At 45.1% G+C, this 27,385-nt stretch overlaps 2 protein-coding genes across 3 annotated transcripts in view; one reads left to right on the plus strand and one right to left on the minus strand.

Moving 5' to 3' along the window:
• Positions 1-27,385, minus strand: part of LOC116277792 (adhesion G protein-coupled receptor B1-like) — a 219,441-nt gene that overhangs the window by 6,664 nt on the left and 185,392 nt on the right. The window lies entirely within an intron of this gene.
• LOC140688712 (rho GTPase-activating protein 20-like) lies at positions 3,308-27,364 on the plus strand. The gene is made up of 14 exons (XM_072948442.1): positions 3,308-4,539; positions 5,603-5,770; positions 9,637-9,783; positions 12,155-12,196; positions 12,799-12,883; positions 13,953-14,030; positions 15,668-15,734; positions 18,037-18,225; positions 19,301-19,458; positions 20,812-20,973; positions 23,916-24,025; positions 24,542-24,731; positions 25,910-26,006; positions 27,097-27,364. Exons 1-14 carry the CDS (start codon positions 4,322-4,324, stop codon positions 27,249-27,251), a joined length of 1,866 nt encoding a protein of 621 aa, XP_072804543.1. The 5' UTR covers positions 3,308-4,321; the 3' UTR covers positions 27,252-27,364.

A 27,385-nucleotide genomic window follows, 5' to 3' on the forward strand; every position in this document is an offset into this window, starting at 1 on the left:
TGTCACCAAAAGGTAGATACAGAAAAGAAAATTGGACCTCATCTAAAGTAAAACCTTAAAAAAATGGTTTCTTGATGAGAAAGTTACTTAGATTTATTTACTCATATATTACTGTTTAACAGAGGTGCTGGGGATTGAACTCAGATTGTCTCCCTGCATGCTTAGTACGCAGGGAGACAATCTGAGTCCTCAACTGACTAAAGACAGAGTTCCCATAGGACCCAGTAGTTCCCCCACTAGGGACGCACCCAAGAGCAATGAAACATACGTCCACACAAAAACTTGCATGTGAGTGTTCACAGCATCTTTGCCTGTAACAGCCAAAAGCTGGAACAACACATTTCTTTCAACAGGTGAATGGACAAATAAGCTTTGATACATTCATACTATAAACTACCACCTGTAAGTAAAAATAAACTATTGATAGAAGTAACAATCTGAATGAACCTCCAGAGAATTATGTATCTGCCTTGCACCAAGGGCTGCATGCAAGTCAAACATCATTTCCAGGGAGCAAAGGGTAGCGGAGCCAGTGCTAAGGAGGGGTAGGCAGTGTCTCTTGACAGTCTTTCAGGAGGTAAAAATCAGCTGGCAGGTAGCAGGAAGTCCAGAATGCCGCAATCAGGAGAGAAATTACTCACACAGACAGTGACCCAGAATGAACATTAGGCTGAGGAGGCAGTGGAAAGGTTTAGCCACAGTTCACAGTGAGTACCTGTTGTAGAGACGTGAGCAACTAGACCTCAGACCGCTCCTCCCAGCCTGTCTGCAGCCTGTAGACTCACTCATTAAAGTCACAGGCACCTGCTGTCCATGCTCAGAGCTGCTCACACTTCCTGTCATGCAACCAGCAGAGGCTAAGGGTCCACAACCAGCCATGTTGAGGAGAGAGTGGGGTCTGGCCACCAAATGCAAACACAGTCAGTGAGAGCACTCAGACACGTGCCAACTAAACACTGACAGAGCCAACCTACACATGATGTGGCTTCGTATTTTTCTTCTGTCCTTCAGAAGGGAAACACTGCTTAGTTGTGGAAACACTGTATGACTTTGAAATTAGACAAACATGACTCTACGAATTGTTAGCTATGTGGCTCTCAGCTACTTAACTTTACTGAGCCTCAGTCTCTCCATCAGGACAACTAGTAATAAGGATTCTTACTCACAAATCGGCTGCAAAAAAACGACACGAGGTATTGAACCTGCCTGGCAAAGAGCTTAGCAACTGGTAGCTGCTCTGTCAACACCACTCCCTGTTCTGTCTCCCTCTTTGATCAGGGAAGATCACACATGATGACTCTTGCTAATTCCGAATATAAAGTCTCACTGTCTTGTAAAAGCATAACTAACATGAATTGAGAGGTCACGGTGTTGGGTACCGTATTAAGTTTTCACAAGTATTATCTCATTTAATTCTCATAACAACCCTACAAGAAAGGTACTTTTATCATGACCTCTATTTTACAAATAAGGATATTGAGGCTCTACAAGTGGACCTGGCTCTCCTAGTCTTGTCAGGTAGGTAGTAAATAATGAAGAGGGATTGAGAACTAGGTAACTGGGTTCTAGAATGTATACACGTGACACTACACACTCCGTTTTCGAGTACAGATATTTAACCAAATATTTAGAAATTTAAGGGAAAAAATAGAACTAAGAAAACTGATTTTGCAACATGCTTAAATGCTGGTACTAGTGACACAGGATCACCTCTTCTACTGGGTATTTAGGGTGAAAGTTCAGTGTTTAATGAAATACATGAAAACAGACCCAGTCACTGACATTCCACTCACAGCGCTTTCATAAAAGGAAAAGGACAATTGTACTTTGGAAGAAAGTAAGCTGTAAGATTTAAAACTATTACATCACTAAGGAAAGCTCCTTTGGTCTTTCTAGGAAAATGTTTTCTCCCCTTTGCTTCACACTGAAGGGGAACATGGCATAAGAACCCCACTTCTTTCTCAGTGGATGCCTAAAACACAATCACAGTGCTGGTTACATACACTAGTCATGCTGAAGGCTTTTTATAAATACAGGTTTTCGGGATCTGCTGACTCAGAACCTCTGGGGGAGGACTGCCTGAAAAGCTCCCCAAAGCCATTCTGATACATCAGTCTTGATGACCAGGGACTGGATTCCAGAAGGGGACATGGTTCCTTGGCCTCTAACCTCCCTCTCCAAAGGGGAGAGGCAGAGAGTGGACAGGATCTGGGAATTGGGGAAGGTGCAGAGACATGTCTGCCTACATTTCTTGCCTTAGACAGACTCTGGCAGATGCTGGATGAGGGGCCGGAAACTGCTGCCCCGTGAGCTCCCATGGCTGTAAAGACAGGCAAGCAGGTCCAGACCAGAAGTGGGGAGAAGGGCCTGGAGGCCACTATCTACATGCCACTCACGCTAGACTGGTTTGAAAATGAGAAGCCTGAACAAGGCCCAAAGGACTAAAAAGACCCGTGCTTCTGGCCTCCACCTACTTTTCAGACTTATTTCACTTTCTAGGAAACTCTTGCATGTCTCTGAAATTTCATAAGCTCAAATCCTATCCCTTCGACATGGAAATATGACACCATCCTGCCCAACACACGAACTTGACTTTCTCTCCTTTCTTTTCCTCTCTCTCCTCCTGCCTTTCGCATCCTCTCCAAATAATTCAAAACTACCTTTTAAAATTCATTTCAAATGAGCTTTTCAAATAACCCTTCCTTGCCAGACCGCTCCACAATCAAACACAGGTGTTCCTCTTTTAATTACTCATCTCACCACTTTTCTTCATACCCAAAAGTCTCGTGTTAACACATTTATTGGTGGGAATCTGTTTAATTTCTGCCTCCACCATGCAAATCTAGGCTTTCTGAGAGAACTGAGTCTGAGTCCATTTGCTCCCTGCTCTCCAAACCTAACCAGGTGTCTTTCTTTAATTACACGCTCAAACCCTCTGCTGAATGAATAAAATTAAAGAAAGACTATTTCAGAGTATCCCTTTTTCCCTTCCTCCGTGGCAGAAACTTATTTCATTCGCTTACTCAATAAAATGTTTTGAATCCCTCCAATGTGTCAAGGCCTGTGAGAATTAAATGATAAATAAGAGAGACTCTTTCCTCAAGGTCCTTCGAAGTTACTGGGGGATAAAACGTATGTATTCAGGTAACCATTACGAGCCGACGAAAGGAACCACACACTTTTTTGCTACTATGGTTGAATTTCAGTCCTCTGCAGTTGTCAATGTGCCTGCTCCTATGAGAAGACGTCAGGTGAACTCCTGAGTCAATTGGATTTGAAGCCTTTGGTTCTATCACGGCGGTCTTGCTTGACAGCGTCTAAACCATCTGGGCAGCAGCCTCCTCATCTGCGCCCTGGTCAGTTTTCTACTGGAGAGAGAATCCTGTCTCTACATACAAAGTCTGTAGCAGGTTACTACAGGTCTCACAGCACTGAAGACACACAGATGGCAAATAAGCACAAAAGGATACTGAGCATCACTAACCACGAGGGAAATGCAAATTAAACCCACAGTGAGATGGCACCACACAGCTATCAGATGCCTAAAATAAAAAATGACCCACCTGATGTGTGTGTGCAGGTGGGGAAACTGACCCAGGCATACAGTGCTGGTGAGAATGAGAAACGGTGCCGCCACTTGGGGAAACAACTTCTGACAGTTGCTTAGAACACAAAGCACAGCCACAACAGCTACACCACCACCCAGCATTTGCCCAGGGAAATGAACACTTGTGTTAACACAAACACCTGCACACACACACTGGTTGCAGCTTGGTTTGTAAGACCCCCAAACTGAAGACCGACCCAGACGTCCCTCAACAGTCGGTTCAGCAAACTGTGACTCGTCCCTATCATGCACCACTGCTAGGAGTTACAGAGGAACCGACTATTTCTACCCGCCTCAATCCTGACGAATCTCGACCCGTGCTCACTGCAAAAGAGCAAACCCCAAACGGTTATGCACTGTATGATCCCATTGACACAACATTCTAGAAATGCCAGAATTAAAGAAATGGGGAACGTATCACAGGTTTCCAGGGACTGAGAGATGGCAGAGTGGGGGGGGGGTCTGCGCGGCTGAGAAGGAGTAACAGGAAGGATCCTCGAGGGGATGTTCTGCGTCTTGACTGTATCCATGTTAATATCCTAGTTATGATACTGCAGTAAAACCTAGAGAGATGCTACCATTGGGGAAACCGCGTGAAAGGTTATAGGCCCTCTTTGCTATTTCTTATAGCTGCACTGCAATCTACAGTTATCTCAACATGAAGAGGTTGATTTTTAAAAGTCAAAAGATGGAGGCAAAATCAGGGAAACAAGTATGTCAGTTTGTCAGTTATGGCATGAGCCTCAGAACCCTGACATCACAATGGCCAGAACCCTGCCTGCGGCAGAAGCTCAGGCTTCGTCGAGGAGTTCACAGCACTCTGCCAAGTGCTGGAGACACACTCGGTTTCCAGAGCACAGAGCTGAAGACGACAGGATGTTCACCTCAAGCAATGAGCTTGCAGGTGATCATTCAAGGTTTGACTATATGAGGTAATCTTTTCATACGCTATTTTTTCACTGTTAACGTTCCATTTACTTACTATATTTCAACTAAAAAGTTGTCCAGGATATAATGTAAGTTGACAATGTTGTGTTAATTTCTGGGGTACAGCATAGCAGTGTGGTCACACACACACGTACAGACACTATTTTTGATCATCAGAGCAGACTAGTGGTCCCAGGAGGGGCTTTGTTTCCTCTAAAATATAGGAACTACTTTTTATCTTCAGCACTGGTTTCATGAAAAGCTACTCGTGTCCATAAGATTCAGCGCTGCTGAGTACCAGACAGCAGGTTTGACGTTCTTGGCTGGGGGGGGGGCTCACTTTCTTGACTTCATGGGAAAGAATTTTCTGTAGATTTACGATAATCTCTGGTCTACATATCAGTTTTTAAGCTCAGTTGAATTCAGGTGTTTTACCTATTATGATCGGAAGTTCTGTTAGAGCTCAGCTGTAGCTAAGCCAAGTAATAGCGAAGCACTTCCTCATATTTAGAAACTTTTTAATGACTCCAGTATCATTTCCGGAACTTTGAGAATGTTTCCCAAATATCTAAATATTGATTTACAATATAGTCAATTTACCACAATCCTCACTTATTTAAATTTTTGTGTTAAAATGAAACCAAACTGTAATTACTTCTCTGTAACCTTCATATAACTTTATCTGTGTTAGCCCACAAATTATCCTATTTGGGTTTTCCTTGCTTTTGATTAGTTTTTTATCTTCTTGTAATACACTCATCACTTAAGTTTGTTCCTCTTCCTTATAGTTTACAAATCAACTCTGCTCTTTTCTCCTTTTCCCCACCTCAAAGTGTGCCATGCCTTGGCACTCTGTCCCTGATAAACTGTTTTCCATCCACATCAACCCCCTAAGCGACCTCATTTCTTTCAGTTGCTTTCTATAACTTACCAACTCCTGATTGGGAGCTGTGAAGCCTTGTTCGGGAGACTGAGGCTAATTTTTAGTGTCCACCTTGACATTTAACATAAACTCCATCAAATACTTGACCAGTGACTAGCTGTTCTGTGGTGTTTGATGTTTTGCAGGGAAAGCCCTTCTATTGCGGTGGACGCCCACGGGGACAACGCGTCACCATATGAGGGCACCCAACGTGTTGTGATGATGTTCGGCCCAGCCAAGCTCCAAACAGGCTGGAGGAAGAAGAAGAGGCAGCTGTTCCTGTACAGGGACAAACTACTGATCTCCAACACCAAGTATGCACATACTATGCACTATCGATAATCGTCAAGTTGCATGTTCACTACCCCTTACTGTAAAACATGTGGCAGGCAGGGGCTCTCTTGTATGGGGCTTACAGACAGACGATAAATCGGGGGGAAATTACTGACCATTACTACTGCTTTTGATAAAAGGTAGGCAGGATGCCATGTAAAGATGATAAGCCCGTATGACACAGGGGTGTCCAGCAGGACCGCTCCAATTGGCAGCCGTTAAGCTAGACCCACGGGGTGAGCAGCAGCCATCATTCCCAAAGCGCCTGCACCTTGTAGGCTGGGGGAACAGCCTGGACCCTGGAAGGGAGAAGTTCACTGAAGGCCAATGTGACAGGAGCCCACAGCATGGGGCGTATCTGGCAGGATACTGTGTTCAGGGGGTCTAGTCACATGGGGTCCCACAGGCCACAGGAAGGGGTGGAAACACTATGCTGAAGGGCTGTAACCAGCAGTCACCACATCTGGTTTGTATTTGCAAAACTTTCTGCACGTGGGAGGTCTCTCTCCCTCCTCTTAGAAGCCCACCAATCTGATTGCATTAGACTCTTACCTTGATGACCTCATTTAACCTTAATCACACCAGAAAAGCTCTGTCTGCGAATACAGTCTTACTGTGAGTGAGGGCTTCAGTGGATAAAAGGAGGCGCTGGCAGAGATGGGGGAGGTGCAATTCCGTCGGTAGCTGTAACTAGCAGGCCCGAGCGCTGCCACCCTGCACAAGTTCTTACGATTTTTAGCAAACTACCTTGAAGATCATTCCCATAACAACATTTGAGTATATTCATGACCATTATGCATATGAAGAATTTTGCATGTTTTCCAGAAAGAAACAACAGCTAATTATACAGCATCCTGGAACAAGAAACTTCTTTCTTCCCTGCCAGGCCTCACTCTTAGATGGAGTATTGTGTTATGTCCTGAATCAATCTGTTCAACTTAATGACCTGAGTTTACCACCAAGTGTTTCCACTTAGCCTGAAGAAGGGGGGGAAACTAAGCTTCCACTCTTCCCCAGCTCACCTGCAGTGCAGCTGGAAACTGAGCCATCCTTGGATTTCTCCCTCAGAAAGCGGCACACACGGAATAGCTGACTAACTGCTACCTTTGTATCTGGTCATAAGAAGTGTATTTCAGTTTGTGTGTAATCATACACGGGGCTTCAGTGTTTCCTTCTTCACTAATGTTTCTCCAGTTGTGGGAGATGCTGAAACTCAGTGAGAATCCTCTTGAGATTTCTGTCATCGTTTTCCTACTACACACATTAGACACTTCTGTTCTCAAGACTTGCCGCCAGATACAGCCTTCACTATCACTTCGGATATTCACTAGAATGCTCAGGAAGTTACTTTCTACCAAACTATTAGTTTAGTTTTTACAACAGGATCTCTATGGTAAACATTAAGATACTAATACTAGTAGACGCCCATGAAGAATTGCACACGGGGACTGCACAGAGCGCGCCCATCTTTACGCATCACTATCCTCAAATTTAGTTAGTAAAGAACGCAGAGACAATGAAAGACACTTTCTTTAACTCTAAAGATGAAGATTACTAAAAACTTAGCAGTGAAAGGACAGAGATACTTACAGGATACTTCACGACCCCAGCTCCCAAGCATCTCAGGGAACACCCCTACCTTAGAAAAGGGGAATCTTCCTAGGACCTTGTAAGTCCCACAGCTCACTGGGGCTCACCCTCTGGTATAAAGGTTAAGGGGGAGGAGAAGGGAGGGGTACCTGTCTTGTCAATACATCGTAATACGGGACACATGATAGAAATGCAAACTTGAGTCCTGTTCACCCTTCTCTTCCTGAGACACTTAACATGAGATTCATCCTCTAACTCCTACTGGGAAAATCTCAGAGTAGGTGACTGGATGTGAAGGAACACAGTCAGGCCCTAGGAGAATCCCCTAGAGCAGAAAGCTTTCTTGTGGTACATTTTAAGTATTTCCATACTAACATCTGACTTTTTGATACCATGTAACAAGATTTACCATCTCACTCACCAAATCAAAGAACACTGCCATCAGAAAAGCTGGTGGCTCTGCACAAAGAGGACGAAGGAGGTGGAGGAGGAGGTGGGTACTTCAGGGAACTATAGGTCAACAACCATGGATGCCAAGTGCTTGTCAGAATAGGCTCATGAGTTAGGCTGTCTGGGTTCCAACCCCTTTTTCGTTGCTTTTGGCAATTTACTTAGGCTTCCTGTGAGTTCCCTCACCTATAAAATGGGGCGAATAATGACTATATGGTGTGGTTGTTTGGCAATTAAGTGAAATAACATTTATAAAATATCTAGACCAGTGCTTGCAATATGGTAAGTGCTCAGGGTTACAGGAGAGTCATTTGTGAAGCCATGCTCTGGGTTTCTGGACAACTTCCTGGTTTACGTTCAAGGGAGTGCATAATCGTGGCACCTGATGGAACTAAGGAGAGAATTACTGAAGTAAGTTTTCCCAGGTCAGTATATCTGAAAGTTTCCACACGGTACCTTGAGAGTCTATACACACAGACGCCTACATGAGAAGGATAATGTGTAACATCTAGCAGGTATGTATCTATCAATCCCACCACCACATAATTCCATCTTGATGATGACTTTAGTCATTGTCTAGAAACATAATTTTATCTGACAGTTGTGTTTCATGCAAATCTTCAAATACGCATAGAGTAAAACTGATGAAACAGAATGTAGCAAAAGACCATCTTGTATCAGAAGGTGAATTTCCATCACATTTACACTCATGGTGCCCGAAGCTTTGTATCTACACCTTTCAGGTGGGCTTCCTGAGAAACTATTTTCATTCCATAAATCACACTGAAGAGTTGTAGCTTAACTACATGAATCAGTGGAGTCATAGGAATTCCTGCACATGAGGGGACTCTGAGCTGACTTAACCTTGAGTATTTCTACATGTGGTTCTGAACAGCACGGCTTCTAGAGCGCTGGGCCCAAGTTCTCTCGGCATCCTTCACAGGGTGTGGAGCTATGATTAAATCAAATGCTACGCCTACGTGAACGGTACACGTGTGAATTAACCAAAAGATATGGTCATCTGATGTCAGAAGTCGAAGGAGAATAGGCAGAAACAGTCAGAAAGCAGGTTTCCTGGTGACAGTCACCTTCTCACCCCTCAGAGGCACATGAGAAGCATGACCTTCACTTACACAGAAGACGTCCTGGCCACCGGTCTGGGATTGACTGATTCACTGATTTTTAAGTTGGGTTTAGTCTGTCTGCTAACATTTTTTCAGCTTTAGCTAGAATCTAAGAGAAAATGGTATGGACAAAATCTTAAGGAAGGAAATTTAAAATAACCTATCCTTCAAAAGCTAGGAAATCTCAAACATTAAGGTCAAAAATGTATTCTAAACCCCTTTGTCTCTGTCAAAAAGACTGCATAACTATTTTTACAAATCATGTATCATGTAACTTTGTTCAGTCCCTGCAATACTTTTTGAAGCAAGAAATGAATGAATAATACATTAATTAGAATAATTATAAAAGCTAAATATATAATAACAAATACAAGAATAAATGATTTAATGGTTCTCTGATTTCTACAATATAAACCATGGTCCATTCTCAATTCTCAGCATTCAGAAAATGCCTATTTGCTGCCATCAAAGTACTTTCAGAGCCTTCCTCAACCAGCCTCTGCTCAACACACACTGGGCACAGGCCTGCCTAACCACTCCCTGGGCTGTGCACAGAGGGCCATAGGGATGAAGGAGCCATGCTTTGCCTGCAGCAGCCAGAACTAGCATTTCAGCATGAACACAGTGGCTCCATTACGTTTAAGAAACAAACTAACAGAAGTCTTGTGTGGTTATCTTTGCAGGTATAGATGGAACTTTAAAATCAAATACGAAATCCCATTGAACAACGTGTGGATGGGCGATTGCACAAATAAAGCAGGGGAAGCCATCAATGCCCCCAAGTCCTTCGTCTTGGGCTGGCCCACGGTCAACTTTGTGGCCACCTTTAAGTAAGACCTATAGCTTGGTCCTGTCTATTACATGAGTTTGGAAGGAAAATATTTTAATTAGATTATATATTCAGCCAGTGACTCACTCTCTGACCTCCCATGATGACACGTGTTATGCTGTACACCGTGCCCCTCAAAAAGGGTTTTAGGTGCAACTGACGGTAAATAGGGGGAGCTACTGGAGGACTTTCCTTTAGTTTTGATCCGTGGTTTTTTCAAGTGGGCTACAGGAGCCCCGTGGGGAGCGGGACCGTCATGTGTCCGTGGTGTTCCTGTAAGTGGAAGGAGGATCACGAGGTCAAGTGTCCAGGGCCCTCTCTAACAGCCTGCCCCCGATGCCCAGAGAGCATCTCTGTTTCTAAATCCCCGCAATGTCTTTCTTGACCAAGTACTATCAAGTAGTCCAATTACATTTGAAAAATTGTCTTTACACTCCCAAGTGAATTCCTTTAAAGACAGCATTTAATTGTAGAAATAAAATGAATCATCATATATTAGATAGTCCTAATTGCTGTGCACGGACTATCTTCTTTGGTGTCTGTAGACAGGTCACCATCTTCAAACAAAGGTATGATTCCATGGAGAGCAGGTCAGTTTACCAAGACATTCCTGGTTAGAGTGAGGACAGGGAACGTGGCCATCCTGAGTCAGCACTTCTGCGTTCACGGGGGTCATGCAACTTTCACATGTGCCACCTGCAACAACCACAGCCCAAGTCTCATTCTCCTCGTGCACATCGAGTGTGCATCACACGCACCCAACTCTTCTGTCTTGCCCTCCTCACCCCGTGCTACCAAAATCTCACCTATCATCGTAAAGACAACTACAATGTTACCAGGCTGTTAATGTATGAAATTCTAGACTGCAGCTGTTGACTTAAAGAAAATTCCCAAAGCTTTCTGGGAAGAATCATGTCTTTGTATCATTCTCTACATATTTTCTTTCAATGAATTACTTCTCTAAAGATTAATGCTATTATTTAATACCGTTTCCATGTTGCAAGTGAAAGGAGGCAGTTTCAATTGGGAATATACAAAGGTTTTGATAACGGAATGTCCAACAAACATTTTTTCTAATAAGGGGGGAAATGAAAAAGCCATGTTTACATGTTATACTGGTTATAAAGGCTGCATAAACACACATAAGGCAGTAACACTGCCTGGCACCTAGTGCCTGGCTATTTGCTGTTTTACTCTTCTGCAGACTGGCCCGAGTCATTACAAGCTGTGTTCATGCACATATGCAGGGTGGGGAGATCAGTGGGCATTCTACTTCCCCGATGAACTGGGTCTGATACGGTGATGGCAAAGGCAGGAGCAGTGCTGTTGGCAGGAAAATAAAATGTGGCAGCCCCTTTACAACAGCCACGAGAAATGAACAGATACATCCACACAAAAATTTATACAGAAATGTTCAGAGCAGCATTATCCACAGTAGCCAAAAAAAAAAAAAAATTAGAAACGACCTAAGTGTTTACCAACTGAGGAATGGATAAACAAAAGGTGGGGTGGGGGCTGAGGATCGGGGTGGAATCGGGAGTCAGTGCTTAATGGACACAAGAGTTCTTTTGCTATTGAGTGATGAAAACAGTCCAGAACGAGACCGTGGTAATGGCTGCACAACACTGTTGATGTACTGAAGGTCACGAATGGGCAATCTGCCGGTACGTGTGATTTATCACAATAAATAAAAGCCTAGTAGGAGGTAAGTCCATGTGGGAATGGACGTTAAAGCGTTTCAGCTTTGGAGATTAAAATGCTGCAGAGACTGTAGCAGAGACAACAGGAATCTCTAATTTAGCAATAGGCAGATTGACCTTCACCAGAGGGTTACAGTCATGAAGCACTCATTTAATGAATTACAACTGGCCAGATGCTCTACATATAAAGGAATACAGTATGGCAGGGTTTCTTCATAAAAAGATGTGAATGGAACACAAGAGTTCCATTCAAACGCCAATTCTTAAGTATGATGTAACTCAAATACTGCAGCTCTTTACCTGTAAACAGCACCTCAGCTGAGGGAACACTCTGGGGTATGATTAACCCCTTTTTCAGTGTCGGAACTTGAAGCTCAGAGTGGTTAAGTGACTCGCCCACGATGACACAGCTTGCATCATACAGAGCTGCACTTAGGGGTTTACGTTTCAAACCAACTGCTCTCCCACTCTAAGACCTACTTCCCATTGCTCTAGCACTGCTTATAAAAGAGCAGGGCCCATCACAAGCCCAGTTATGAGGAGGTAACACTGACACATGCAGCCCCATCAGTAACCACAGGACGCTGATACATTTATCGGAACAGTGTTTAACATGTCAGTACAAGAATTTTATGCGGTTTAATTTCTTTCTCTCAATTTTTAATCTTGCAGTTCTTCAGAAAGAAGGGACAAATGGCGCGCCTTCCTTGAGAGGTACTTTGTCAGTACGCGTATTGCACATCTTTAATCCATGAGAAAAGAGCACAGATCCCTTCCAGGCAGGGCCCCCCCACTCTCCTTCCTCCGCTTGGTGGGAACTGTCAGATGGCCCTCAAACTTCTGGAGCTCTGCCCGGGCTGCTCCTGTAACTGACACGCTGTCCCTTACAAGCACGTTCTGCTTCTTTTTGCTCATACTGTTCATCTCTCCTGTTCCCCTTCTCTCTGTCCTAATGCTTGGCGCTAACACGATTCTCAATATATACACTCAATTCCCAGAAACGCAGCTTACTTACTGTCCTGAGTGATTCTCAAAGCAACTGTGCCTTCCTCCCCTGGAACCCCGGAAGGTGCCGGGGGCCCTCTCATCTAGGCAAGAAAAGCTGAGGACTGGCTCTGCTGCCCAAATCTTACATGACAAGGCAACCTGTTCTTTTCTGGGTCACGTCTTATTTTCCTGAAATATTTCTGCATCTTTTCTCCCAGCCCCTGATTTGATTCTGCTGAATCTATCCATACGCTTTTCAAAAATAACAAAGTATACTTAAAGGATTGACTTGAAACAAGCTAAGGGCTAATTCACTGACTCCACTTTAGATACATCGATCTCGCCAAGGAGAAGGAGCAGCCAAAAACCATTCCACTGAAAATCTTTACCGAGGACATCAACAACTGTGCCTCTGTAAGTGCTTTCAGGACCAGTAACTTAAATTCCAGGTTCCTGACTTAGTAAAATGAAAGGGATAGAGAGACAGAAAGAGAGGACAGGGGAATGGGAGGGAGAAAGGAAGAGAGGGCAGGGGAGGAGGGAGTATTTAGAAAGCACTATGTGGGAACATGGATTTCCCTGGGAAAGTGTGTCCCTGCATATATAAACAGTGGGCCCTAGGCAAGATGAAGCAAGGAGAGCCCACCACAGCAACAGCGCTTCAGCATGGGAAGAACAGTGCCTGTGAAGTGTCCGTACTATGTCTCCAGGTCCTTCTAACAGCAACTACACTGGCTGGTAATAGAGTGATTTTCACAAGCAGGTTTTTCCTATTGGAATTAAACATTGTTTTCTAAATGTACCACCACTTATATAATTGTAGTTTGGGTTGTTTCCAGTTTTTATTTTTCCTGTGATGTAATGTTTGCAAAAATAGCAAACTTGCAGAAAAGTCACAAAAGTAAAAACAATATGCAAAAGATCACCCCAAATACCCTTTACCTACATAAACCTATTTAGCAACGTTTTGCTTGATTTCTTGCTGTCCCCTCTACTACACTCTGTACGTGTATGTGTCTAAGTATTTGAGGATCATAGACACACCATGGCTCAATATCCTTAAACACTTAAGGATATTCTCTCATATACCCACCAGACAGCTCCAAGTTTCAGCAAATTTAACACTGACCACTCATGTCCCCACCGTGTCATTAACTGAACCAGCTGTGATGCGCTGCGGGACAACCCGTGTGCCCTCTTGGAATTCTCAGCTTTCTTTCTAGCTTAAGCTGTTATATTTTGTGACCCACAAATCCTTTCAAAGAAACACCTATTTTACTGGAATGCTGTTTACTAGCTTCGTGTTACAAAAACAAATGAAAGTCAGTTATAATCGGGGGCTGGGCTCTATATGTACTGCACTGTGTCACTGCCTCAATGCAAGCTTTGCCTGTAGAATATAGATCATAATATTACAGTAATTATCTACTCACCTGTTTTAATTTTTTTTAATTTAGAGCAATGTTTCTCATTTTTTTAACAGTCTATAACAATAAAAATACTGAATACACACACAGTGAATGATGTCATCAACCTCTCACTGTCAAAGCTGGGAATCACTGTAAGTTACCTGCAAGTTCTTTTTACTTAGAAACCAAATTTTATTTTTGACACGGGTGTGTGTGTGTGTGTGTGTGTGTGTGTGTGTGTGTGGTGTATCTCCCATCATGAGACAGCAGACTATTACAAACAGGTAAGTCATATTCTGTCCCCCTGAATTTAGAAACTGAAAGCAGCAGAGCTGGATTATCAGCCTGCACAACAGTGTTAGTCTTGTATTCCCGTTAAAATTCTGTGCGAGTTCAAAGTGATAACATAACGAATGCAGGCGGTAACTTTAGAGAACTAATAACACCCTCTTTATTGGGTACATTATATACCAGACAGTATACTATGTCCATGACTCCAGATAGTCCCTACTCTATTGGACTGTTGTTTCTATATCTTTGTCCCTATACCCCGACTCCTGATTGTCACCTGAGGACTCTATCTTGCTATGATAAATCCTACATGAGCTGTTTTGCTGTAAGTTTGGCATAAGGATCGCTGCCTAGAAGCCACATCCCCTTGAGGCAGGTCCTGCAGAGGCGGCGGCTAATGCCTCTTGTCTGTTGGTAAAGGAAACCAGTTGTGGTAAGACCATGGATCTGGGGACGTGCGTGTACACAGCGCTTTCACCTTGTCTTGCCTTCCAGTCTCTGCTCCTTTATGTTTTGCTATGTCTGCTGTCACTCGTAAAACGTTTTTGGTGAAAGACACGGCTTCATTACAGGATGAAGCTGTGCAAGGGAAAAAAGGCGGGGGGGAGACTGACGTTCAGATGGACAGAACTGAAGGGCACACCCCTGCTTACATACGATTCTCTGTAAATGGGAAAACATCCTGCTACTGAGACACGACAAGCACAGGACCTGCGACCAGCACTGTTTCACACACGTTCTGCTTTACCTTCCCGTAGAGGACTCTTTACAATAATGCAGAAGCCCTTATGGTCTAACCTTGTGTCCAATGGGATTTCCAGCATTTCTAGGCAGTCATTCTGCTGGGAGAGAGTATTCTCTGCGTCTCACTTGTGCTCTAGGTCAGAGTCCTTGTCTCCTGTCCCCATGGCACGGGGCTGGGCGCCACCAAAGCCACTGGGCAGACATTTCTCTCCCGTCTCCAGCCCTCTTGGGCATTTCCCTCCTTTTGCTCCCAGCTGCTGAGCCGATGCTGCCTTTCAAGTTTGTCTTGCTCAAGAACAGTCTTGGCAGAGTAAGTGGCTCTGGACGACATGCTAGTCTGGGCAGGGGTGTTTAAAGGAAAAGCTAACATTCTCTAAGGAGTCTGGAGACAGTAAAAGGGAGGATTCTTGAGATTAGACTTTCCGTTCATAGTGGAGGGGCATTCCTGTGATTTTTTATGTCATGGACCGCCCACAAAGGAAAGGGCTGTTTGCACTGTGGTTCCACAGATCCTCAGCCTTTATCAAAAGAGACAAAAATCTCACATGGACTATTGGAGGCTGCAAGAAGGACCAGGAGTTAGTACTGATATCAGGACTGTTAACTCAAAAAATTGTTTCACCCCCTTGGATGAAATACCATTTCTACAGCCCAAATTCTTCCTTTTTGGGAACATAACGAATGCTAAAGGAATGTGTTCAAGTACCTACTGGGAAAGATCTGCAGTGACACATAGTTCTTTTCTGTTCCCAAGGGCTCTGAGAAAGACTACCAGCTGTGGGTGACTGCTGGCAAGAAAAACACCTCATACCCACTCATTGGTAAGTGTCAGGGGAAACCTAAGGTGGGCTGATTGCATAAAAAACTAACCCTCAAGTCTCAACGTGACAGTCAGCCTGAAGCTTAAGTACCCTCAACAATGAAACTCTCATGCAACACTCACTCATACATTTATTCAATGACCCCAGGCACTTGCTCTACGGCATGGATAACATCTCTTCTTTCTCCAGCTTATAGTCTAGTTGGGGACAGAAAGGGAATTTTTCTCCACTACTTTTTTTACTTGACCAACACAGCTACCTCGAAAACCTTTATTAATTTACTTACTCATTTCCTTCCTTCATTACATAGGCATGAAAACAACACAAATCAGAGTATCTTTTCTCACACGTTATTTTCCACATTCCAGTGTTCAAGTTCTCTCTTCCACTTCCTAACCACTAAGTAGCCTCTATTTTACAAGAATCTTCTAAGATCCAGCTGTGCCTATGGATCCAGTATTTAGTGAGTATCTCCTTCATGCCCAAAACTTTTCTCACCATCAGAGAAGAAAAACTGACATAATCACACTCAGACGCTTCAAGTCTTCGAGGCCTGAAGCACCTGCACTTGGCTGTTTCCCCAGCTGACTTCACCAGCACTGCCCTTGAGCTTTTCAATAAATAGATCACACTTCTCCTAAAACAGTTACTAGAGCAAATGAGCTGACATAATGACACCTCTCCTTGGATCAGGAAGTCTGTGCAGGGTGGTCCGTGAAAATAGAGGGATTAAAACAAGGGGAAGGACAGGGTCTGCAGCAGACCCTGCAATACAGTCATGGGAACCGTGACTTCTGCTACAAAACCCAGGGCACCCCATCTTACAGGCAGTATCTTTCTTTCTTTTTTTAAATCTATTAAAAAATCCTACAGGGCTATTACTCTCTTTCTAGCGATCTCAAGTACACTTTCAGATGATCTGGAAACTCCAAACAACCAAGCTTTTCCTATGAAATGTACATTCCTAGTCTTAGAATATATGGGGTCACCAATACACAGCTGAGAACTCAAGTCCCCTCAACTATACATGATTCTTTTTAATGTTGACATCTTTGTAAATGTTAGTCAGCAATAAAGTGAAAAAAACTGAATACTTAGGTATATTTAAATAAAAGGCATTAATCACATACAATCAACATATGTGACAACTTGTAGCCTGAGGATGGCTTCACACAGCACGGCTGCTCTAAGAATCCCTAAGAGCCTGTCATTCATGATGACACCTGAGCAGTCGCTCCGCGGGCAGTTTTCACACGCTCCGAATTCTCAATCCTGGTCAGTTGCTTGTATTTTATTGATGTCATGGAAGCTTCCTTTGTACTAAAACTTGCAAGTCACTATGATTTTTGTTCTGAACAGAGCACCGAACTTGCATCTGCACACATGAAAAGCAAAGGCAAGAGCTCCCCAAGTTACATTCAACAATAAGTCTGAACTCGAAGACAAGGAACATTCGTTCTATTCTTTAAAAATGAAATCCACATCAATGCACAGGGGCCTTGAGGATTCCATGGAGCCAAAGATACTAAAGCACAAACGAGCAAAACAAATCACTTGGCAACTCCCAGTGACTTCCTGCCAAGTTTTCCATTCTGTAAACACTGATCTGCACTTGGCTTCTGAGTTTCCAACAACCTGCAGCGTCATGTCTAATCCTTGCCCGGCAGGGCCCCCTCAGGGGAAGGCAGCAGGGAACCTCAGAGACAAACCTCCCTGCTGCTATTGAGCAGCTCTGGCTACTGAGCTGACAAAATGAATAACCTGTTTGTTGAGTTGACGTGCGTGAGGCGACAGAGAGCATAGCAATTCCTCACATACACAGCCCCATTCTGTAAAGAACATTAAGCACCAATTGTTATTAAGGAATTATTTTGGCCCTTATGAGTCTAAGTGGGGTCAAGCGGTTGAAAGGAGGGATCTGAGGCCAGTAACTTGCCTGAGACATACAGACCTAGTGCACCTGTCAAGGCAGGAACTAGGAGGCCAGCAGCACCCTCAGAGGGACACACAGGGGAAGTCAACGCTGTGCGACACACTGACACAGCTACACATTCAAGCCAAGCACCGTGTCTGAGAACAGCTTTCTCTTTCCTTCTCAAACTCTTGCTTGGGCACCTGGCTTTTGCAGGGGGTCCTTCAGGTCACCCCACTTCATGCTCATTCAGGAGGCACAGACTTCTTTGCCCAGAGCCCCTAGGAGAACAGCAGTCACATCAGTGTGTTGCCCACGCTCATGGTAAGGTGGGTCTGATCACACCCATCGCCAGCAGCCTGAATCCATATTTACTTTATCTCCACACAGGCCACGAACACCCATTTGGCATTAAAACCAGCCACCTTCCAGCTACTGCGCTCCTGCCACAGGGACCAGAGGACTCCGCCTCTCCTTCTGCCCTCCTGGAGGCCATCCTCTTGGAGAAGAGGTCCCCAGACACCCAAGGCCAGTTCGTCCTTAAGCCCAGGCACCCAGCCAGGAGCCAGCAGGGGAGAGGTGAGCTCCTTCCCTCCCTCAGGTGTCTTCTCTCGGCCCACGTCTCTGCTCCTGAAACCAGACTCATGCAGAGCTGCTTCTCCATGTAGGGGTGCAGGGACAGTATAGGGGGGCACCCAGTACCCACCCAAGCTCAAGCTCAGAGAAACCCTAAATGTCTGAAACCAAGACCCAACTCATGACTAGGAAGGTTCAGTTTTTGATTCTTTTCATTCCTCCAGGCCGACTGCCCTTCTCTGTGTCTCCCTGGAGCTCTTCCTACATAAAATTGTGTGTGTTCATTACTGTGTGTCTTAATAACACATGAGCTTTTTCCAGCCTGGGAACACATCGTACTTGTCCCAGTGTTTGGTCCAGCATCTCAGACCCTCATGGGAGGTGGTCAGATGACTGTAGGACTTAGACGCAGCTGCAATGGAAGAATTCCAGTGGTGCAAAGTTATGGAGTTGAACTGGATTCCGTTATGGCCTTAGGCTGAAGTGGCCTTGAGGATTCTAGGGCCAGGCAGCTTGTGTCACGAAAGGCAGACCCTTTCGATGGGAGGAGGTTGACCGTCGTTGGCTACTCAGAAAGCCAAACAGAAAAATCTCAGAGTGGGAGGAAACCTCTTACAAAAGTACGTTGATTACCACACTCTGCTTCTTAGGGAATATCAAACTTTTTAGCGTTTACAGTGACATCTGACACTAGAATCTGCTGACAATACTTGTCAGGAACCTTGTGAACCTTGTGTAACTACAGCTTAAGTGACCCCCCACGACGCAGGGCAGAGGCAGGAGAGAGCGCTGTAAAGGGAAGCGCTGTCACTGGGACAGTCACCCCGGAGACTGATCAAGCCTCTCAGCTTCACTAGCAGTCTGCAGGGCCTGGGGAAGGAGGACACATGCACACCACAAGAAGCCAAGTAGCCAATGTCAGCATGCGGGAAATTCTATACAAGGGACTCAGTTTCTCTCGCTTCTAGCTGTGACAAGAAAGGTGCTGTAACATGGAAATAGTGGGAATAAGGTTAAGTGAATTAAACTATTACTACTAATAATCTCTCTTCTTCATTACATTCACTTCGCGAAACAGCTAAGAGAACTTATGTCAGCAACTGGGCCTTTTGGCGGCGCCCCCGCCCTCGCCAGGACAACCAGCGCCCACCTCCACCATCTGCAAAGCGAGGACAGCTTTTTGGAGCTCCACTGGGGGACGTGTGTGTGGACGACAAGCTGCCCGCCCCAGTTCTGGTGGGTCTCCTTTTGATCTTCTGTAGCCCTCCTGACAAGGGGAGCACTCACAGGTCACGTGTTCTCATCCAAACTCATCACCAAGTGGAGCATTCTTTAGACAGCCCTTACCTTTGGCTGAGAAGGTTTCTTCATATTATGTCAGAGAATAAAATCTGATGTCAATACCGCAGAGTCAGAAAGCACATACAGCAGTAAAAATTGCTCTTGTTCATTCCACTGGTTTCAGCAAAGAGCTACATCCACTTGCTCAGACCCATTACAACAGGCTCTGCGGGTATGAAATGCTGCGAGTCCCCGTCACCCTCATCATCCCTCTTCGTCTCCTTCCTTGAACTGCACACTAGTCTCAAGTCTCCTCCATCTGAGTCTACTCAATCTTACAGCTCAGCTCTCACATACATTTGATTTGTAACACGAGGGTTAAAGTATACAAAGACTCATTCTTTGGCAAATATGAATTGCTTAATCCTGACAGGGTGTCAAGTGAAAGTCACACAGTCTGGTCTGTGTTCTGTTCAATTTGTATACCAAAATGTCAGCATTAACATTTATTCACCATCCAGTGTTTCTCAGAGCACTACACTAGATGTCAGAAATTTTATACTAGATATGAAGAAATGTATCATACTAGTTACATGTTACCGCTTACCCTAGTCCTTGCATCTTTCACAGCAAATTTAGAGTAGCTGTGATGATCACCATCCTCAAAAAGGAAGAACAAAAAGGCCTCAGTAAACTATGTGCTGCGCCCAAGGTCACATAAACAGCATATAACAGATTCCAGGTTCCTTGGATTCCCTGACTCCAGCACCTGTCACCTGTCTGTGCTGCAGGCCACACAGCAAAAGGACAGGAAAGACTGATGAGCAGGGGATGCACCCAGAGGGGAGGAGAGGGGTTTCAGCCCAATTCAAAGAGGCGAGGAATACAGAAAGCAGAATTGGGGTACACGGTCACCAAAAGGGGTACAAACACACAGAAAATGAATAAGGCAAAGATGTCCATACTTGGGCAAGAGCATCTGTATCAGGGAAGAATGAGGCAGGACTGGAAAGGAGAGGGTGACTCTACAAAGGCCTCAAAGCAGAGATGTCTGACTTCACAGTGTACATTCACTGAAAAGGAAAATCTGATTAAACAAGCGTTTAAAATGTTTCAGCGTATGAATGTTAAATGGATTGCTGGGTAGAAAATACATGTAGAGACACTGAAAAAAATTCTAAATTGGCTTTAGTCCCTCCAGCTCCAGCACTGGGCCCTCACACACCACCAGTCTCTCCAATAGAGGAGAAGCGTGTGCTCTGGGCTGGGAGATAGGAAATGCCATATATTTTCTTTTCCTTCCTTTAGGAGATGCTTTCCACTCTCAGTCAGAAAGGGCCACTCACAAAGCGCATTTTCCTCAAAAATGCCAGTAAAACATCCTGCAGGGCCCTGAAGCAGAGGCTGGATTCCGGGGACACAGTAAACATGGAGGATGAGTCCATCCTGGTGCTGGCATCCGTCTTAAAGGTAGGGAAACGTCTAGCATTATCCGCACACACAGTGACTCTGAAACTCTAGGAGGCGTCCTTCATCATGACTGCCCAAGAGCAACAGGCATCCTAGATGAAGGATCTGAGAAACTGGAGAACACCACACAAAGTCAAAATTTAAGGAAACTACTCTGGGTGTTAGCAGCCCCATGCTAGGTATACTTTCCTTTTTCATCACAACCCTCTCCCCATCTTCACTCCTGAACAATCCATGCAAATACAAAACTAAGTAACAAATGCAAAAGCACACACCTGTATAGAATGTCCCAAAACAAGCTTTCCGCCTTTGAGGACTCCCTTACCGCCTTCCTAATGAAGCCAAACTTTCCAAAAAAGAATTCACAGTAAGCTTTTGGAAATACTTATACAAGTTTATCAAGTAAGTAAACATCTACTTTACAATAAATCAAAACATGCTCAGTAAGGCCACTGAAATCTGTCCTCCCTTCCGCCGTCTGCTAATGCACTTACTTTGAAGCTAGTGCAGGGAGCACGGCTCCGTGTGTGCCTCCTGTCACCTCCTTTCCCGCCTTTGGCTTCCCTTGTTCATGTCTGTTATGTTTCTCACCCACCACCCGTGGCTAGACTTCCATGGTAAGCAGCTCCTACCACAAGCCTCATTTCATAAATCTGCCTTTTGAAGTGGGTGCAGCAGTCAAAATTAGTTTCAAGATCTCAAAATGCAAAGAATTTATAGAAGAAATACATTGATTTTGAAATTATACACCTAAGTCAGGTATCCAGCTACATTTCTACAAAGGGACTCACAGAACAGAAGAAGGATTTAATGAATCCATCTTGGTATTTATTATCAGTTCTGAACGAAAGTATATTAATGTAGTAATGACTACAAACAGGTTATGAAAATTATCTTAGAAATGCCATTACATTTGGTCTTTCCTTGTCTCCTATTAATGTTGGATCATAATTTGATTGTGGGATAAATATCAACAGTTCAGAAATGACTTCGAATTGACCCCTACCACACTCGCACCATAGCACTACACACTAGCTGTGCAAATGCAAGATGAGTGTTGCCGTATCTCAGTGCACATGGAATTAACCCCATCATCTAGGAAGAGTGAGGCTCTCGTCTGTTTTCCATTATAAGCACAGACTAGCACGAGGCTGGCTACTCATGGGTACACGTCTTAGACCCTCCTAACGCTCTTGCTTCCTAAAGTTGACTGCTCTTAATGGGGAATCAGACTTTGCAAACTTGGCGGTGATAATACCATGTGTCAAGTAACCAGAGAGTTGGTCTAAACCAGAAATGAGTGTCTATCAGCACCACACTGAGTTTGCCATTAAACTGTCTGTACACAGAGGTCCCACAGCAACACCCTCGGCAGATTCTGCCTGAGTCGTGTTCAGGCTTCACGCACGCAGCCTCACCCGTGGCATCCACAGCCCAGGGTCCAGGAAGGAGGAGACACGCGCCCCCAGTGCAGGGAGTCTGTGCACATGAGGCACAGGCCCTGCTGTCCCTTCCAGACTCCTGCAACCAGCCACAGCTGGAGAGCTTCCTCCCTCCAAATACGCTGGGGTCACTCCAGAGGGAACACGGAGAAAAGCCCTAATGGCAAGAGCAGGTGCCGCACACCAAGCACACACTACAGCATGAGTGGACAGAGACCTTGTCCGCTGCCGTCGTTGCTCCGTCGGCAGTGCTCAGGAGAGAGGCTGGCGCACACAGCAGCTCCGCAAGGACTGCAGCAGGAGAACGCCGACCGCACTGCAGGCGCCACAGCTGCCCAGAGGCACTTTCTGGACAAGCTCCTACCAAGAGAAGCCTCGGGCTGTGGAGCGAGGCCCGTGCGAGCACGGTGTGCCTGTCGAACCACCACGGTGATGCAGAAACTCCCCCAGTGTGGCACAAAACATGGCAACTTCAGGGGTGGGGAGGGTGCAGCTCAGCAGAAGAGCGCATGCTTACCACGCACGAGGTCCTGGGTTCACTCCCCAGAATCTCCATCAATATATACATAAAACAACACAATTACCACCTTGCTCACAAGGGGAAAAAAATCACTACTTCATAAATAGGCCCATTTCTGTGACATAAAGGCTTCTACAACAGAAACTGACCTATTGTCTCTGACCATACTTTAATTAAAGAAAAAAATGTCTTCACCAGCCCTCTAAACTGACACATTTTCCAGGCCCCCACGTAGGAAGCTGACATTTGCGTACCTCTGGCCCTGACACTCAGAGGCCTGAAGTTCCAATGTATCGAAATTTTAAGTGTCCTATTTGGGAGGGTATGTTCCATTCAAGGAGCTGGAAGGGGGAACATGAAGGTACCACCCACTGGGGATTTTGATATGTTTTTAGCACCTGCTGCTTAAAAGGCTGCAAACTGAACTTTCACACGGTTTAAAAAACAAGACTGACGCTATGATGAGTAGCTTTTCCCCATGAAGCAGGCACACCTCACGTCAGAAAGCCCAGCTCTCTTGTAATATGTGTGCAAGAGTGTGAGGGGTGTGTGTTCTACATCAGAACCTCTCTTCCTTGAATTAAGAGCAAGCGCTGTGTGAAGTAAACAAGTAACATGGGCGAGCGCGTTGCTTCTCAGACGCTCACAGGATGTGGGGTGGGTGAGCACCAGACAGGGCCAGCTGGGCCTGGTGCTGACGTGGACACAGGGAGCAAAGCCCAGCTGGTGGACGGGGGCTCTCACCACTCTCACTGCCGTCCAGACTCTGCTGTGATGCTTCTAATTTTAGATGGAGAGAGTCCAAGCCCCTCCTTCCGGGTGTGCGAGTCTGTAGTCAGAGCCCAGCTCTGCCTGGGTCACAAACTGGCAGTTGTGAACAAAGTGAGGCCTGAACAGGATTTTTCAACTTAATGTTTTCTTTGTTATTTCTCCAATATGTATTTATCATAATAATATATGTGTTTTTTAATCTGCGGAAGGATTTCCTTCAGAACATCGAAGGCGGGATTTTCACAGCAAGTCTGCTCGACAAATGGCTCAGAATCCTTGATGACGGAAAACCAGAGGAAACAATAACTGCAACCAGGAGGTAATGACGGTCACACCCCGAAAACACAACCAACACCCTCTTAGGAAAACATCAGCTCATAGTTCACAGCTCTGTCTGCTAAACTCATGACCAGTGTTCAAAGGGCTGCATTTGCTACCCACAGGAGGCGCTTGAAAAACAGATGCAGGCATTATAACCGTTACTGAATTCTTGTTTTCATCCTAATCTTATTAATGTGGACTCCAGACTAGCTACCACTGCTGAAGACACGGAACGGCTGCAGATGAAATCCACTGGTCAAAACAGAGACGCTAGAGAACCAATCTGCCAGTGTAACGATCTTAACTTTTCAAACACTTAATCAACCACAGAAGTTAGGATCTGGTCCAGAAATTGAAATCAATGCAACATTTTTGTATGCATTCATGCTTAGAACTCAGCGAGAGAGGACTGTGTTCACGGTTCACAAAGACGTACCCGGTTCTCTGTCTCTGTATTTCCACTTCCTAAGCAAAATGACATGCTTTGTTTAAAAGTGCATTTTTCTGTCTGTAGACTTTTGGACAAGCTGCCAAAGGCCAACGCTGACCTCCTGAGACATCTTTTCGGAGCACTCCACAACATCGAGCACCACTCCACCTTCAATCACATGACATCATATAACTTAGCACAGTGCATCGCCCCAAGCCTTCTGGGTCCACCTAATGCCACCAGCTCACACTTGCAAGAGGACTTGACAAAAATGGTAAGGAGACCTCTCATTTTCATGTCTTGTGGGGCACGGTCCCCACTTTGAACCTCAAACATGAGATACTAACCGTGATGTACCAGATTGTTAAAGTGCACATTTTAAAAACGTTCCCCTGGAGGGGCAGAGTCACTGACCTGGTGGGGTGTGGGGATGTGGTGGGTTGTTACGTGGGAAACTGAGAGCAGTGGAGGCAGTTCTCCTTTCCCATCCAGGAGACGCAACCACAGAGTGATGAGTAGGATGATGGGACAGAACAGAACCTGAGCTTTGGGGTCTGGCAGCCGAAGCTCAACTCTCAGCCTAATCACTGAGGGAGTGTGAACTACGGCGAAGGTTCCATCGTTTCATCATCACAGAATGACACCACCACCCAGCTCCTCTGGTCACTGCTGGCACATCGCGGCGGCTTGGGCAAGATGAGCACCCACGGCTCCACACACACTGGCCTTCCTCTGCCAGCTGTGGTCCTTCACAAGGACACTAGACTCCTATTTCACCCCCACTGCAGGCTGAGGGGACTAGTAAAACATTCCAGAACATCCGAACAGAGCCACAACAGGCCGAATCAGATCACAGCTCTGCCCCAAGCTAAACCCGACAACCAGCACGACACGAGGCAGTGGAGACAGACACGTCTCCTCTCCAGCTGCTTCCTTCCTTCCCAAGAAAAATCACGCAAATCTCTGCTTCTGAACTCTCACATATTTCCTCACTTAAGAAGTAAATTTCTCAAGTTTCTGTCTATTGGATGCTTTATTAATTTTCGTAAGATGTTTGTCAACTTATCTCAATAAAACTGGAGAAAATGAAACAATAATGAACAAATGAAATTTAGTAAGACAATACACAGATTCACCTCAAGCATCCTTCATGGGTCACTTGAAAACTGTCCTAGTTTTAAAGATGTAACCGTCGTTACAAAAATGTTCGCTATTGAACGAGGCCACAAATTCTAACTTTAACCCTCTGATTAAAAGTTTTAAAATCTGTACCCAAAGTACTCTTGAAAGTATCACTATTTCTTATAGAAAACTGATTTGTAGACTCATTTTTCAATCAACTCCGGATTTTCCTCAGAATTCTCTTAGTTTTTAGCTCCACGAGTTAGGTGTGAACTGACGTTATAACGATGCCGTATGGAAAACACCCCGTTTCGCCCTCACGTGTTTCAGGTTTCTCTGGTCCAGTTCCTCCTCGAGAACCGCCTCCAGCTCTGGGGAGAAGACACCCCTCCCCTCTGGGGAGGGCGCGCGGCCACTCCTGACGAAGGTGACGTCACTAGTACCAGGGAGGAGGCTGCAGGGTGTGGGAAGCATGTGACTGGCTTTGGGGAGAAAGGCAGCAAGGCTGCCAGGGCTCATGGGAGACACTCAGTGCTGTTCTGGAGCCCAAATCACATCCAAGAGCAGTGATTTCCACCTGCTTCAGGTCAGGGCGGCTTTCACACCGTCATGAGACCACAGATAGGATAAGGCAGGCCTGACAGCAGAAGCTGCTAGCACAGCACTAGGAGACATCAGGGTATACTACGGTGTTTGGAAAGTTTTCCAAACAAAACTTCAAATGGGCCTCACATATATGAGATGTGCTCAGGCTGAAACTAGAGTGAGGGGCCCAGAGCACTGCCTTGTTTACTCCCCACCCCCTTTTTCCCTGCTTAATGGCACATGAGGTACCACAGGTTCCAGTGCCTCTGAAACAGGCTGACAAGAACCTGCACCAGACAGAAACAAAGGACTTGGTTTGATGTGAAATCACCTTTCCAGACTGTCAGCTCCTGGGCCCCTGTTCACCAGCTGTGTTACCTCTGGCCAGCTATTTTAGCTCACTTTCAGTTCCTTCATCTTTAAAATGTGAATAAAAACAACATCTAAATTTTAAGATTATTGTCAAGATTAATCATGGATGGAAACTAAATTTGTAAAAAAGCAATTACTAGGGCCAGGAGAAGTTCCTCTGAGAACCCTGAGCTAGGACGGTCTGAGCCCAAGGCACCACAGCTAACTGGCCGCCGCCCATTTCATGAATGAGGTTAGACTCAGCACCTGGGGACATGAATCATGAGACTCTTTGAATTTGGGGGGGCAGGTAATTAGGTTGGTTTGTCTGTTTGTTTGTTTTTTATGTTAATGGAGGTACTGGGGCTTGAACCCAGGACCTCATGGGCAGTAAGCACGCACTGAACCACGGAGCTATAAGCCTCTCCCAACCCCTTTGCAGTTTTGACAGTTTTTGGTTTTATGACATTCATCTCACTGCTTTGAGCAAATCTTTAGGAAAATCTATTTAATCAGGAATTTAGTTGAGTCTAGTACCTGAGAATGCGCTTTACTAAGATAACTGTTTTTGAATTCATCAGTGACAACAGGATGCCTGGAATCAACACGAATGATGGTGGCAGTCATTTACACAAACCCACAAGGGCAGTACGAGGCCAAGTGCCCATCCAGCACAGGTCGACGCACTTGTCTGTCCACGATTTTTGAAGTCCCAGAAGAAGAGGAGTGGCCATAATCTCATGCGACCCTTCCTGTGCTCTATCTTTATTCCTCACATACTGTTTCACTTTTCTTCCTCCTCTATTCTGCATGTTTATGTTCATTTAATAAAAATGGATTAGAGAACCACTTTAGTTGCATATGGCCCTT

This window comes from Vicugna pacos, chromosome 23 (genome assembly GCF_048564905.1).
Source record: "Vicugna pacos chromosome 23, VicPac4, whole genome shotgun sequence".
Taxonomy (NCBI): Eukaryota; Metazoa; Chordata; class Mammalia; order Artiodactyla; family Camelidae; genus Vicugna; species Vicugna pacos.